At 41.1% G+C, this 15,163-nt stretch overlaps 1 protein-coding gene across 2 annotated transcripts in view; it reads right to left on the reverse strand.

Annotated features, from left to right (window-relative positions):
* Positions 1 to 1,231: 1,231 nt before the first annotated feature.
* Positions 1,232 to 15,163, reverse strand: part of GGH (gamma-glutamyl hydrolase) — a 28,498-nt gene continuing 14,566 nt past the window's right edge. For both annotated transcript variants that reach the window (XM_036264234.1, XM_036264233.1), the window contains exons 4-9: positions 12,588 to 12,672; positions 9,491 to 9,629; positions 7,040 to 7,146; positions 6,866 to 6,956; positions 2,308 to 2,445; positions 1,232 to 1,654 (exon numbers count right to left, since the gene is read on the reverse strand). In XM_036264234.1, coding sequence (XP_036120127.1) covers positions 1,533 to 1,654; positions 2,308 to 2,445; positions 6,866 to 6,956; positions 7,040 to 7,146; positions 9,491 to 9,629; positions 12,588 to 12,672 — 682 coding nt within the window. In that variant the 3' untranslated portion in view covers positions 1,232 to 1,532. The remainder of the gene's footprint in view (positions 1,655 to 2,307; positions 2,446 to 6,865; positions 6,957 to 7,039; positions 7,147 to 9,490; positions 9,630 to 12,587; positions 12,673 to 15,163) is intronic.

Here is a 15,163-nt window from a genome sequence, read left to right on the forward strand (position 1 = left end):
TCTTGCCTCCATTGACGGAGCAACATCAGCTGCCTCGGATCAGTCTCAAGCCAGGCTAGACGAGGACAGAGGGTGAGCACCCCTCGCCTGGACGGGATGCTCTTCTCACTTGCCCTCAGGCCTCCTGCTAGCCTTCCTGCAGGAGGTGGTGTGTGGAAGGCAGGGGCGTTGCCAACTCTGAGATTCCATTCTTGGACTAAAGTGATTCCAGCGTCAAGACTTCAAAATTATACATGGTTGGAGAAATGGACAACTGAACAGGAATAAAAACCTAATGACCGTTCACATTGCTTGCATTTGTGGTCGTCACCAGTGAAGCTCAGTGAGAACTTTGGGGGCAATTAGAAGCCAGTACTCCTGGGCAGAAGGATGGATGACACAGCATCATGAGTGATGATACAGTCAGGATTCTATGTTATCAGGGAACTTCGAAGATAAGCAGATCTACAACATCTCAAAACAAACAGGCTGGAAAGAGCCCTCAGGGGGAGACATGACATTAGACAGAAATGGCACGTGACAAAGACTTAAAGAATCTTCATGCTTATGAACAGAAACTAAATGTGCCACACTCTTATCAACATCCTTTTTAGCTGGATGTGCTCACCCCTTTCGTTTTCTATGTTCTGCTGGCCTTATTGCCCATAGTTTAGGTTTGTCTCCGTATCTGCAGTGTTGTTCATACCTTTCTGTATAAAATCATTCATCATCTCCTCCAGCCTCTTGCTTGATCATCCTGTTTCCCATGTTTCCACTTCTCTAGCAGCAGCTGGGGAGGACCAAAAAGGGATGTGCAAACACTGTCTACCAGAAACACCTCCAAAAATCCTCTCTCCCGGCTGTCTGACTGTCCTCAGGACGTCCTCAATTTCAGTCTGTGAGAGTATATGGGGTAATGAGGGGTGGGAGAGGGAAGCACAGAATGACAAATATATTAAAATGCACCCAAATAAATGTATGACAGCTCTCAAATATTTTCCATGGGGAAAAAGTTCATTCACAAACAGTCACAAGTACTTACTGAGAGCCTGCTGTGCTAGACATTGTGGGTGATCAAGTTCAAGACACTCTGCTTTCAGAAGGAGGGCACTTTACCTGGGGCTTGAACAGCAGAAAGGGAAATACATGTGTACACACACACACACACACACACACAGACTCAAAGGAGACAGGTACCACAGTGAACTAGAGGTCGGATTTAAAGAGTCTTCAGCGAGGATGGTTTGGCTGGGTAGGGGGTGGTATTTATTTCTAGAATCAATCAAAAAAATTATTTATATTTTCAATAAATTCATTTTTCTAATCTTGACATAAAAGTAATCCTTTACATGAAATACATTATGATTACTTATCCGCCTCACTGATTAATTATCAAAAGTGATAAAGTAGTCAAATATACTGAATGAAGATTCAGGGCCAGTAACATCATAGAAAAGAAACCTCTGGGCTTTCCATCATTGCCATTACTATCAAGTAATTACAACAATTTCATATGGCATTATTCAGATTTTCTGTTAACATATGAAAGGCTTTCAATTAAATATATAGCTTTGCTGAAATGAAGAAATATTTCCAGTGTAAACAGGATGGAACTGATAAATCAGTGCTTCATTCTCTTCAACATCAGATTCAAAATGATGACCGTTTTTCCGAGCTGCAAGAAAAAAATAATGTGAATTTTTAAAAGATAGGATATGATTTTCAAAAGGCTAAAATGGGAAAATAGCACCTGATAGGAGACATGCCTTACAGAACTTCCCCCAAATAAAGCGGCACCTGCCATAGAGCGGTTACCTGCTGCCCCCGCAGCCATGGCCACCGGCCCCGGATCCCAGGGGGAGCTCACGCCCCGCGCAGCAAACACAAAGTGTCTGCCGCGTATAAGACCTGACGCCAGAGTGTGGGGATGGAAATACAAACAGGGCAAGTTCCTAATGCTCAAGGAGACAAATCTAGTAACCAGAGAATCATGGACAGTAATGTGTTTATAGTCTGTCTTCACTGAGATGCTTCAAGAGTGAAGAGGATATATGGTTCAGACTGACCAACCTTGGAGGGGAGGGGCGGGGGAGGCACGAGACAGACCAGAGAAGTGATGTGCACACTTTAGAGCATACAATACTTAACCGGAATCACTGTCCTAGTTTTATTTGAATGCCTAATAGCTCAATTTCAGGGCTTTCACATGATTGTCTTAAAAGTTAAAAACAGAGCATTTACACAGCAAGAGTATATAAAAGTTCAGATGAGGCCATTTCCTTCAAAATTACACTAATAGAGTGATACAATTGTATACCCACATATTACCTTCAGAAACAAAGAACTCTGCTAAATAAAATGCAGTCTTCACAGCGTTAGGTACATGGGAAATGCCCTTTAACATCTTCCACTCATAAGGAGATTTCTCTGGATGCCACTGGACACCATATATTGGATACTTGTGTCCTGCATAAAGAACGCAAAGTAGTAAGTATTAAGCAGTAAGGATGTCTACACAATGCTACTTATAATTAATTATGTTTTATGGCCTGGCCGGTGTGGCCTAGTGGTTGAGCGTTGACCGATGCACCAAGAGGTCGCCGGTTCCATTCCCGGCCAGGGCACATGCCCAGGTTGTGGGCCCGATCCCCAGTGGGGAGCATGCGGGAGGCGGCCAGTCGATGTTCTCTCTCATCGATGTTTCCATCTTTCTCTATCCCTCTCCTTTCCTCTCTCTCTAAAAATCAACACAGAAAAAATATTTTTTCAAAAAAATTGTTTTATGTCCTATATAAAACCTACTTTCACTATGTCAAAGTAAAATGTGCGCATTCTCAGACACAAAATAAAGAATTTCAGTTCAGTCACAATACAGCAATTCACTGATTTTCAACCTGTTACAATTTGTAATATAATTCTCTTTGCTAGATAATCAGAGCAAAATAGTTGAGCCTCTGGATATATCTGCGTTCAACAGTCAAGGGCATGTTTGATGAGTGACAACTCTTCCATGATGGGTCTCTTCTCCCCACTTCATACCGGATTCTCGTTCCCTCCCATAATGACTTATTCCTCTGGGAATGAGCCAGGCCAGCATTCCTGTGTCCTGTACGTAAGCCAAGCCTCTTGGCTCAGCCTGCACTGAGTCTTCCTCTAACGGTGGAACAGTCCGTGACTTCATGTGCCAATTTTTAATAGTTTCTGAAAGTTTAAATGTGGTGTGAAAGATATGTGGTAATATGGTTCAATTCTTTTTAGAATTCTTACTTCAAAATATAATCTAGTATGGGGGGAGCAGATGTGAGGCAAGAATGGTCACACAAGTGTTGACTGTCGTTTGAACTTTGACAGGTGCCTGGGGGGTTCGTTATATTACTGGCTCTACTTTTATATGTTTTAAATTTTCCATAATTTTTTAAAAATACGAATATGAATAATATTTACTTTCTGAAAATGTATATACTCGTCTCTTTTCTTCTTCACATATTCCTTTCCTCATTATAACTGGGGGAAAATCGCCTATTACTTTTGCTTTGGAACAAATCATAGCTATGGCTACCATGGAAAAGTATTTGGAGCACGAAGAGAATTCGCTGAAAGTAGAGGAAAAGCACTGTCCTCTCACATCCCGCGATTTCTGCTACTGGAGACCCTGTCCCAAGAAGGAAACACATTTCATCCTTCCTGCTTGGGGTCCCCAGGAGAAAGCAACCGACCCGCAGGCAGCTCTGGTCACTCTATCCTACCCTCTGCCCATCTCCCTATCTCCTTGTGATTTCGCACTTTCTCTCTGGCCCACGACCAGATGTGACGCTACCAGCAGGAGACCCACAGGCTAGACGATTAGAAAACCAACTGTTACACTTAGTTAACTGGAAGATCATCTAATAACATACTTCTTTGATATATAAAAAAGAATTACTTAGAATACAAAATGCCTTCAATGATAAATGGTAACAAAAATTTATCAGATAGACAAATGGGTCGATGAATGCCTATAGATATACACTGACATTCGGAAACAAAGCAAGATTCACTCTTCTTTAGGAAACTGCATTATTAAAAGATCAATGTAGGTTCCTGACAACTGTAGGAATCATGCCCTACCTCACTACTTTAGAACAAAAGTGTGAAGAATGAAAAGAAAATATGCAAATAATAGAGCATCTCCAGTGTTTCTATCCAACAGGCGTCAGAACATTTTTCAGATGATAAAATTTCCAAATGAGCTCGGTTTGATTATGTAGCCAGGAGTAGAACCAACATGAACCCTGATTCCCTAACTTGTAGCGCAATACTCTTTCATTTACATAATCAGCCATTCACTGAACATCCACTGAGGTTTATACAAAGTCCTGGAAATACAAATAATAATAGGACACAGTCCAAGCTCTCAGTGAGCTTTTAGTCTCAGGACAAAGATAGAACATGAGCAAATAAATGCAAAAACAGGCATTCCTAGGTAACACACAGAAAGTAGAAAGGAGAGGTAGTGAAAATATGGAGAAGGAGCCCAGCTGGTGTGGCTCAGTGGTTGAGCACTGACCCATGCATCAAGAGGTCACAGGTTCAATTTCTGGTCAAGGTACATGCCCAGGTTGTGGGCCCAGTCCCCAGTGGGGGACATGAAGGAGGCGGCCAATCAATGTTCTCTCTCATTGATGTTTCTCTCTCTCTCCCCCTGTCCCTTTCTCTCTCTCTAAAAATCAATAAAGAAAAAAATTAAAAGAAAATGTAGAAAGGGGGAATAATGAGTAGGAGAGGCCTCCAGGAGATAAACCTGATCTAAGTCTTCAAAGACAGCTAAGAAGGGAGTGGAGAGGAAGGGAAGCTTTTCAGAGAAGACAGACCATAAGGAAAAGCACAGGGGCAAGAGAAGCTGCCGTGTGGAGGGCGCTGTGTGCTGTACTGGGTGCACAGGAATACAGGCTGGCATGCAGGCAGGCGGGGTCCTGGAGTGAGGCCCTGGCAAATCTAGACTTTATCCCCCAAGAGCTGAGGAGCTGCTGCTGATGTCCCTCAAGCAATCATCAATTGGCACTTCAGACGGATCTGCAGCGGCTGGCTGAAAGGCGGATTTGGGGAACAGTAGGCGGCCACTGCGAATCCAGGTGGAAGGTGGTCAGTGCTGGGTTGGACTCGGTAGGCTGGACAAAGAGGAGGTCACATATCCAAAAAGGCTTTGGGAAGTGAAAGGTGACATGAATTTTCTAGATGTGGGGAATGAGGGCAGAAAGACAGCTCCCAGGTTTCTAACTTTGAACTGGTGAATGGCAATGCTATTGATTGAAGTAAAAAATATAGGAGAGGAAACAGGGTTGAAGAGGAGATAAGGTCAAAGGCTAAATCTACTTCAGACTGGGTTGACCAACCTTTCCCACTGTTCCCCAGATATTGTTTCTAAATCCCCAGGTATTGTTTCTAAATCCTCACACAAGCAAGCCAATGATATGGCCAATCTTTGAACAACCCAAGCTACTTCCACTTCACTCCAAGTTACTCCACCTCAGTACCCCAGCCACTCAGGTAGCACTAACAGCCTCACCAACTCAAAGGCTGCCTGCCTATTGTTTCTGCATATTCTCATTCATGGTGTGTTGCTTCCTTATGCACTTGTGATTTTCTGGCTCTGAATTGTTCATTATCCTTATCTCATAATATGAAAATTCCTTAAAGTCTGAGAAAAATGTAAGTTCCTCCGAAGAGAATTATTTATTATATCTGCTTCTGCCATGCAGTTGGGGAAGGGGGGCCACTATCAATCTAAGACAGCTTTAAACAAAACTTCTGAGTTGAGATTTCTCAAACATCCCAGTCAGTGCAATGCAGGCCACACTCGAGCCTGTCATTATAAATGCTCAAGGCTTGTTTACCACCCATGCCCTCGGTGCCAGGATTCAAGATGGGCAAGGCTCCCTGCAGTTCTGCAGGCAGGACTGGTTGAGGGTGTAGCCTTCAGGTCCTGCTCCATGGGGTCATCTCCATGTAGGGGGTCCTGAGCCGTGTCTCAATTCTACTTCTTTAATAACAATGCTGGTTTAAATACTCCACTCAGCAGGTTTCTATGGTGGGGTGGTTATCGGGCTGGCCTAATACACAAGGGGTGCTCGGTTCAAAGTCAAGCAGAGACCTTTGGTGCTTCCAGGTGGCCCCGTCTAAATATTCCACTCAACTCTTGGCCTGAGTGTCCTTATTTTCTTGCCACTTCACCAATGTATTTAGGAAGATGTTTTTCTGTGTCAGTCACATCTTTTGTTGTCTGGAGGAGACTCTGTCAAGATACTTAATCCATAATACTGCTGGGTGAAAAAGGTGAAGGGATTAAGCGAATAGAATAGAATAGAATAGAATAGAATAGAATAGAATAGAATAGAATAGAATAGAATAGAATACTCATAGACATAGACAACAGTATGGTGATTACCAGAGGGGAAGCGGGGGTAGAAAAGGGTCAAGGGGGATAAATGGTGATGGCAGGAGACTTGACTTGGGGTGGTGAACACACAATACAAGATACAGATGATGTATTATAGAATTGTACACCTGAAACCTGTATCATTTTATTAACCAATGTCACCTCAATAAATTCAATATAAAAAAACTTTTTAAAGAAAGAAAAGCCACTTTCTCTATTTATTTCTTCATCATTCTCTTTTCTTCCCTTCTTCAATCCATCCCCCTCGCCACCTCGCAACTACTAGAAGATAACCCGGGCAAACCACAACTGCTTTGGAATGTGGACAAAACACAATTGCTGTCCCCAAAAGTGCTCCAATTTCCATCTTCAGGCCCCAAAGCTAACATGATTTTATTCATTAAAAAACTATAAAGTCAAAGTTAACAAATATAAACACATGTGAAAAATTGTACATGTAGAGTGACATACCTTCCATTGTTGAAACAAACTCAACCTTGCCATCATTATTTGTAGTTAATATACTGAAAAACGCCTTTAATTTTTCATTCATCATAAAATCCTGAAGTAAAAAAAATATAACAAAATAATTAATCCTATAATTAATGGAAAGGCGTTGATTTTGTTGCGTAATAGATGTCATACCGTCTTGGAGAGGCTCCACCTGTGGAAATTTGCAGTCAGGGGCTCTACTGCTAAGGACAGCAACAAGTCAGCAGGAAAATTCCGGAACATTCTGCTCTGCAATATATCTGAAATAATTTAAGTACAAGGGAAATAATTTAAACACAGAAGAAAAAAAAAAACCACTGAAGTAATCTCCAGTCAAAGACAGGCCATTATTAAGACATGATCAAGATGACTAAGCAAGAAAACATGGTTTCCATGGAAGCCTCCAGTCAGTGATAAAATGAATGTAACATACAAATCCAAATATGCTCCAAATTTAAGCACTTTTCTTCTAGAACTTTAACATGAATAACTAAAATTCTTCTGATATGGCAAAAGGCAAGCTAGCCAGAGAGTAAGCAAGAGAATCTTGAATTTTCTAGATAGCACTGAAAAACAGGTAAAATTTTCTACATGTGTATATTTGTTTTCCCAGGAATAGATCCAGAACTTACAACATATTTTCAAAGGTATCTGGGACATAAAAGGTTAAAAATACCAACAATGTATAAAAGAACATCAACCAGGCCAAGAAATTCAGTAAAAAGATTAAAAAAAAAAAAAAAGTAATACACCTCACTGAAGGTTCCGGAGTCTGACACATAAACTCAAATACCAGCGACAGGATAAGAAATGCCTGGTGGTGTCCGAGGCCCTGGGGCCAGTTGTGCCTGAACGATACCTCTCGTTCAAGATGCTAATGGCCCTCAGAATCACCCCAGCACCCCAGATAATGCAAGTTCCTTACTTCAGTGGAATTCATTCCCTTTCTGTTTCAACTGGGACTTTACCACATACAACCAAAACTAACTGACCTAATACACATACTTCCCACAGGGTTCTCACGATTATTTAAGTGAGACAGACAAAGTGAGGAAGAGTTGTTCTGTGGTGGTTTTTTTTTTGGTACGTGCCCCTAGCGGGAACCGAACCCGGGACTCTGTGGTCCGCAGGCCAACGCTCCAACCGCTGAGCCAAACCGGCCAGGGCGTGAAGAAGAGTTTTGAAAAGTACAGAGCATTCTATGGGTTCCATGTACAACCACTACTGCTTTCCACTAACCCCAAATGCTTATGAGAATAGAACAGCTGGTAGCATTCAATTCTGAGGATTCCGAGACCAAGTAACCTACAAGAACCATTATCTATTTACAACATGGTATAATAAAGAAGTTGGTTTCTTGAGTTACTGACAGGGAGCTTCTATAACCCTTGGCATTGTCTGAGTGATAGCAGTGTGTGTCATGCTAATGAGGTGACTCACAGTAGGCCCCGGAGAGCCTCAGACTGAGGCTGGTCATCAGAAAGACTAACCCCGGGATTAGAATAGGTGAGGGCTCCGAGCCAGGGATAGGAGGGGGACCAGAGACTGAGATCAATCCCACAGCCAACGATTTAATCAATCACACCTCGGCAATAAAACACCAGTAACAACTCTGGACCGCGAAGCTCACTGGAGCGCCCGGGTTGCTGGCATGCTGACAGCAGGGGGTGGTGTGCCTGCCTCAGCAGAGAGAGGGGCTGGAAGCTCTGCATCCTCTCCCACACCCCAGCCTTTCTAATGAAACCGTGACTGTAAACACAGCTCTTCCCGGAGCTCTGTGAATCATTCTACTGCATTACAGAACCTAAGGGGGCTCTGTAGGAACCCGAATCCCCACATTGGTGGCCAGTTGGTCAGAAGTGTGGGTGGGTGGTCTGGGGACATGAACTGAGGCCCATGTCTGAAACAAGCGCAGTCTAGTTGTGGAGCTGCCCTTTCGCTGGGGAGTGGACACAAACCCCAGGTAGTCAGTGCCAGGGCTGAACTGCAGTACACCCCAGCTGGGGTAAACAAGTGCACAGCCCAGGGATAAGTGTTGTTCTATAATAACAATAGCTAAGAGTTATGACAGTTGTGTGTAAAGTGCTTAGCACAGCCCTGGCGGGTTTGGCTCAGCGGCTGGAGCGTCAGCCTGCGGACCAGAGAGTCCTGGGTTCGGTTCCCACCACGGACACGTACAAAAATAAATAAATAAATAAATACATAAATAGAATAGAGTGCTTAGCACAGTACCTGGGAAACATAATCTTATTTAATCCTCACAAACAACTCTAAGAGGTAAACTTTTCTTACAAACCATGAAGTTAAGAGAGGTTAAATGATTCCCCTAGGCAAGAGTAACAAAGCTAGTACTCAAAACCAGGTCCAATTTTAGAGTTCTTATTCATGCATGGTCCTGACAGATCTAGAAGCAATGAGTTATCAAAATTCAAAATTCCGTTAAGCCACCTCCGAATTTGAGTACAAATGTGATCATTCACATTTTCAACCTGTGTAAATAATTTAAAAATTAATAAATATTATGAGCACTTTTTACTTGATATTTGCTACTTACTAATCCTGCCCAGTTAATAGTTTTTAAAGGGTCAAAAAGAGAATTCTTACCTTCAGTGAAGTTCAGCGGCATTGCAATTCCAACAGTGTTTGTGGGAGTTAATAAGTACTCTCCACTAATCAGATACGAAAGCTCTTCAAATCCAAGGCATGTGCCCCACACAGGAAAATAGTCTCCACCATCAAAACTCTTTGAAAGAGAAAACTAAGCTTATTCAAACTTTTCAAAACAAAAAGTATACATTTGGTTTGTCATTTCAAGGCAGGAACCATGGATTTCTGAAGAATTTTCCAGGTTCCAAAAGTAATCTATCACTTAATCCCCAAGCTCCCACATAGTAATTCTGTTTTAATCAACTGAACTATGCAACCTCTGTTGTGCTGGAAAAGAGACTGGCATCCGTCAGTCAACTACCAAATAATATAAGTACCAATCAGCGGCTATAAATATCAAAGACAATCTTAGATAAAAACGCCTATTTTTACATGTTCTATAACTCTTGTCGCTTGGGTAACTGTCTGGTTTTGAACACACTCCTCCATTTTCTCAGAATTCATACTAATTGCTGCATTATACCAGCTTCAGCTAATTAGATTTAAATTAGGTGAAATCCATGATCTAGAAGGAAAGGAACAGTCAGTAAGGAAAAGGCTAAGCAAAAGTAAAAAGATTTTCATAGAGTAAAAGTTATCAACTAAAAAAGTGCAAATGTACTGGGTTTCTTCAAAGAAGTCACAACTAGCATGACTGGGGGAAGCATTCTAAGGGACTGAATTTTCTGGTTAACTGAACATTAAAACCATATGCACTGACATATGAGTTTTGAACTTTTCCAAAAATAGCAATTTTCCTCCATAGACTATAAAATATAATCTAATGATAACTCACTTTAAATGAAAAAATTTGGATTTTTAAAAATTTTTTTAATCCTCACCCAAGGATATATTTTTATTAACTTTTTTAGAGAGAGAGGAAAGGTGGGGAGAGAGAGAGAAACATCGATGTGAGAAACATTCATCAGTGGCCTCCTATATGCACCTTGACCGGAATTGAACCTGAAACAGGTATGTGCCCTGGGACCAAGAACCGAACCCGCAAAATTTTGGAGTACAGGACAATGCTCCAGCTAACTGAGCCACCTGGCCAAGGCTGGGTTTTTTTCCTGTTCCTCACTGAAAAAAAAAAAATGAAGAATTACATTAATTCCTATACTTTCTATCCCAAGGTAGAATTTATAACATTTCATCTGCAGGTCTGGCAAATTTTGTTTTTACAAGTTAAACTTATATACGTTAAGTTGAAGGGTCCTACTGCATTCATGTATACTAAACACAGAAGAGGGTTTCACTGTCCTCTGTTTCCGTGTGTACCAAACATAACTTCTCAACTAAATGCTGAGTCCCGCCGGCTGGAACCACAGCTGTCATCTGCTTGGTCCTCTGCACAGCGGGCGGAAGGGGGCCCGGGGGGGAAGAGTGCAGCCAACAGACCACCCGCGTCCCAGGGCTTTGGGAGGGCGTGGTGGTTCCCAGCGTCCAGAGCTAAACAGGAAGTGCAAGGTGGCAAAGCTGTTTCCTTCGTTTTGAAATCTTCAAGTAGCTGATCTCATTTTCTAAAAAATAGATTGCTGGGTCTTACGGGTTATGTGGCTCATTTTTATTTTTTTAATTGAACAATCTGTTTACATGAGTCTCTAGATGGAAAAGGAAGAATGACTAATTTATAATGTTCATTTATATTTCTCAAATACATTTTAAATCATATAAAATTTCAATTTTGCCCACTCGTATTTATTTTTTTTAATCCTGATCACATGGAGCCATATAATATGAAATGAGGAGCACCTCAAAGGGTGTCAGAACCATAAAATCTGATGAGACACGAACAGCTAACTTCAAGATACTCTGTCCTCAGAACAATAAGCCCCTGAAGGTCATGGACCCTGTTCCAGTACACAGTTGGAGCCAAACAAATGTCTGAACCACTCCACAACAAAATACTCTGAAGTGAAGAGGGAGTGGGCTTCCCCTGCTGCTGCAGGCGCAGAGCGACCTCTAGAGACCAGCGCTTAGCATGGAGGGGCGGCGGACGCTGAAGTCGGGATGCAGTAGAAAGCAGCAGACTAACCAGGTTTCAAAGGAGGACAAAGAGTATGTGCTGGAAATACCAACCTGGCTTCAGTTACCTGCAGAAGAAAAGGCTGGGAAAGGTGGGCTGTGGACACACTATATGCTTCACCCAAGGGCCATAAAAGACTACAGGTAATCTAGCCTAGCCATTAAAAGTTTTCAAACAGCCCTGGCCGGTTTGGCTCAGCGGTTAGAGCGTCGGCCCGCAGTCCAGAGAGACCGGGTTTGGTTTCCGCTAAGGGCATGTGCCTCAGTTGCAGTTTGTCCCCGGCCCTGGCTGGGTCGTGTGGGTGGCAACCACTCCATGTGTCCCTTTCATGTCGATGTTTCTCTCTCTCTCTCTCCCTCCCACTCTATCTGAACAATATATCCAAAAAAGAAAAAAAATGTCCTCGGGTGAGGATAAAAAAAAAAAGTTTTCAAACAAGTGTTTCATATGCTAAATGCAGTTTTTTAGGGAGAAATTTAAGGGGGAGGGGGAAGCTACTAGGGTGCAGCATTATAATTAGAAAATTACTACTGTTAATAGATCAGGGGAAGAATAGTAAGGGTCTGAGTTATGGTGCAAAGGCGGACCCAAGGTGAGACATTACAAAGGAGCAAGAGGCTCTGCTTGGAAACTGAACATGAAGTTAAGGTAACTGTGAAGAGACATCAACTAGGCTGGAATGAGTTGGACAAAGAGCAGCTTTCAAGAGGAGATGAGAATTCGTAACATATGAACAATACAAAGTATATAATAAAAACAGCTTACTAAGCCACCATGAGGACCTGGTTCACATTAGTGAGCACAGAGAGGGCCAGTCAGCATGGCTCTGAGGTCCCCTGGAGCCCAAAATTAAATGAAATAGAAAATGAGAGGTGGCCGCCACTGGCTGCTTGTCAACAGGCACCTCGCACGGTAAAGGGGTGATGAGGCTAGGATAACTGCGAAGGACGCACCCCCATGGGCTTGAGAAGGAAGTATCCCCATGGAAAATTACAAACCCATCTGGAATAAGAAATAACTGAGATTTACCTGTTTGGCAAAGCTGTAAAACCTTTTGGCCGTGTGGGCATAGCCTGACTTCCTGAGGTTAACGCTTCCCCCGGGGAAAAGGACCCTGAAACAACATCCAAGGGTGCATTTCAACCCCTCCCCACACACCACCAATCTTTTTATTTCAGACAACTTTTTCCTTATTACATAAGCAGCAAGATTATTACAGAAAATGAGAAAACTAAAGCGAAAAAAAATACAAACTATTTACAATTCTACCCATTTGTACATTATTGCAGTTAAGAATATTTTTGTGGATAGTCTTCCAAAAGTTCTTTGATAAACAACTGTATTCTGCATACAGATAACTTAAAGGTAACAAATAGGGTAGGGGAAGAGCACACAGAGTTAGAAATCAAGTAGGGATAAAATTCCAAGTACAGGTAGATTTAAATTAAAGTGATCGGTAATGATAAAATCAATTGAAGGTCCTTTAATTAATTATGAGAGAGTTTTGGCTCACAAAGAATTTTTTTTTTAACCATAAAGAACACACTGATCACAAAAATATATGTGGGCTAAAATTAAATATCCATGAGAATTTAATTCTTTATTATCACCCTAAAATCTCTTCAGAATTAAGCATGGGATTAGAAGATTTTGAAAAAAAAAACACAATCACACTTCCAGAAGTCTAGAGGAAAAAAGTGAGGAAGTAACAAACATTTGATTTTATTTTTCTCTCTACCCATAAAAGTGATATATAGAAAAATATTTACTATGTTTTTATATCAGTTTTTTAAACTAACTCTAAATTTTAAACATTATAACAGGTCTTAAAATAAGTAAGGATAGTCCAAAGAGATTATAAAAGTTAGATTAAATGTATTAACATTTTGAAAAAAAATTAAATATGAATTCGAGATATGTAAAATAATGTGTTTGAGATTTTTGTTCATTCAACAACTATATTCTGCTTCTTGCATGAGCCAGGCTGCGTAGTAGCCTGTAAAGCCAAAGATGAGTAAGTTTTGCTGCTAGAAGATCATATAGTCCAGTAGAAAACATAACCTATGAGGTGGAACACCTGGCACAAAACCATGCAGAAAGTGCTACATTAAAAGTGGATTAATGAAGACTCATTAGCAGTCCTCCCTTTTCATTGACTCAGGACTTAAAAAGCTGCCTCTGATCAAATGTGGTATGTTTAAGCCCAAAATTTTTCATAAAGTAAAACCTGACTACCCTCCCCGCTGACAAACTCCTTCCCAGCCAGGCTCTGCCTTTCCCTCTCTGTGCACCCCTACAGTGGAGTGGGGTCTACTGCGTCCCATGGCCAGTAAAGGTGCCTCTGAAGTCACCCGGAGTACTGCTCATTTCCTGGTGCACGTGTTGAGGTTCTATCACACATTCCAGCCTGGACTAACTTATCTTCGTCCGTGCCGAAGGACACTGCACATAAGGGGCATTTTAAATGTTTTACTAAATTGAAATAATTTTATAGTAAATATTGACTGAACCAAATAGAACTGAAGACTGAAAGCAAGTTTTCAACACAGCCTTTTACAAAAAATTGTAATAAATGAACACAGCCTTAAAAGTTTTTTTTTCAAAAGCTCTTTTATAAAAGCTTTACAGTAAAAAAGACCCCCTCCATCCACTCCCAATCAGAAACAACCATCGATAAAATCCGTTGTGTTGACCGAACAGATCTCTGTTACACCTATTTCCTCACCCCGCCTTAAGAACCAAAGTCACTGGGAGTATACACACACCAGTAAGTGCCCTGCTATGTTCATATAACCACATCACACTGTTCACATGACAACAGTGGTCCAAAGCAGCATCTACAGATACCCTCATTTTCAACCTGTCATAACATCTTATCATATGCAAATAGTCTCCTTTATTTATCCAATTCCCAACTGATGGACTAATGGGTGGCTTTGAAATTGAGAGTATTTTCAACAATACAATAATGCATATGTTTGGATCCAACTCTTCACATGTTGAGGGGGGGTTATAGTTATAAAATAAAATTCATTACAAAGAATTTCCTGGCTCAAAGAGTATGTGCATTTTTTATTTCAATAGATATTACAAACTGCCCCCCAAAAATGACTATATAACTTACACATTCATAGGTAAAGTATGAGAATACGTGTTTCTTCACACCCTCACCATACAACATGAACAAATTTTCTGATCTTCACCAACTTGATAGTTTTAAAAAATGGTTTTTAATTGCTATAATCAGCTTTCTTTTAATTATGAATAATGTTGAACACTTTTTCATATTATTAGCATTATTTTTCCTGTAAGATAACTAATCCTGTATTTTGTGGTGATGCCAGAGAATAGATCATTTTTTCCAAGTTCTATTCAAATTACCTTCTGAAAGAGACCGATTAATATCCTCAGGCTTAAGACTTACAAATCCCCAAGCAAGCAGGACGCCATGACATTCAAAGTGGCTTCAAAATATTTAAGACAGGCATTAAAAAAACAAAGACTATGTCACACATTAAAAAGTGATGTATGTCTCCTGTGTAATACTAATTTCTTAACCATTCTTCTCTGTAGGACTTTTGCATCTCTCTCTACACAACATAATT

Source organism: Molossus molossus, unplaced genomic scaffold (assembly GCF_014108415.1).
Source record: "Molossus molossus isolate mMolMol1 unplaced genomic scaffold, mMolMol1.p scaffold_m16_p_16, whole genome shotgun sequence".
Lineage (NCBI taxonomy): Eukaryota > Metazoa > Chordata > Mammalia > Chiroptera > Molossidae > Molossus > Molossus molossus.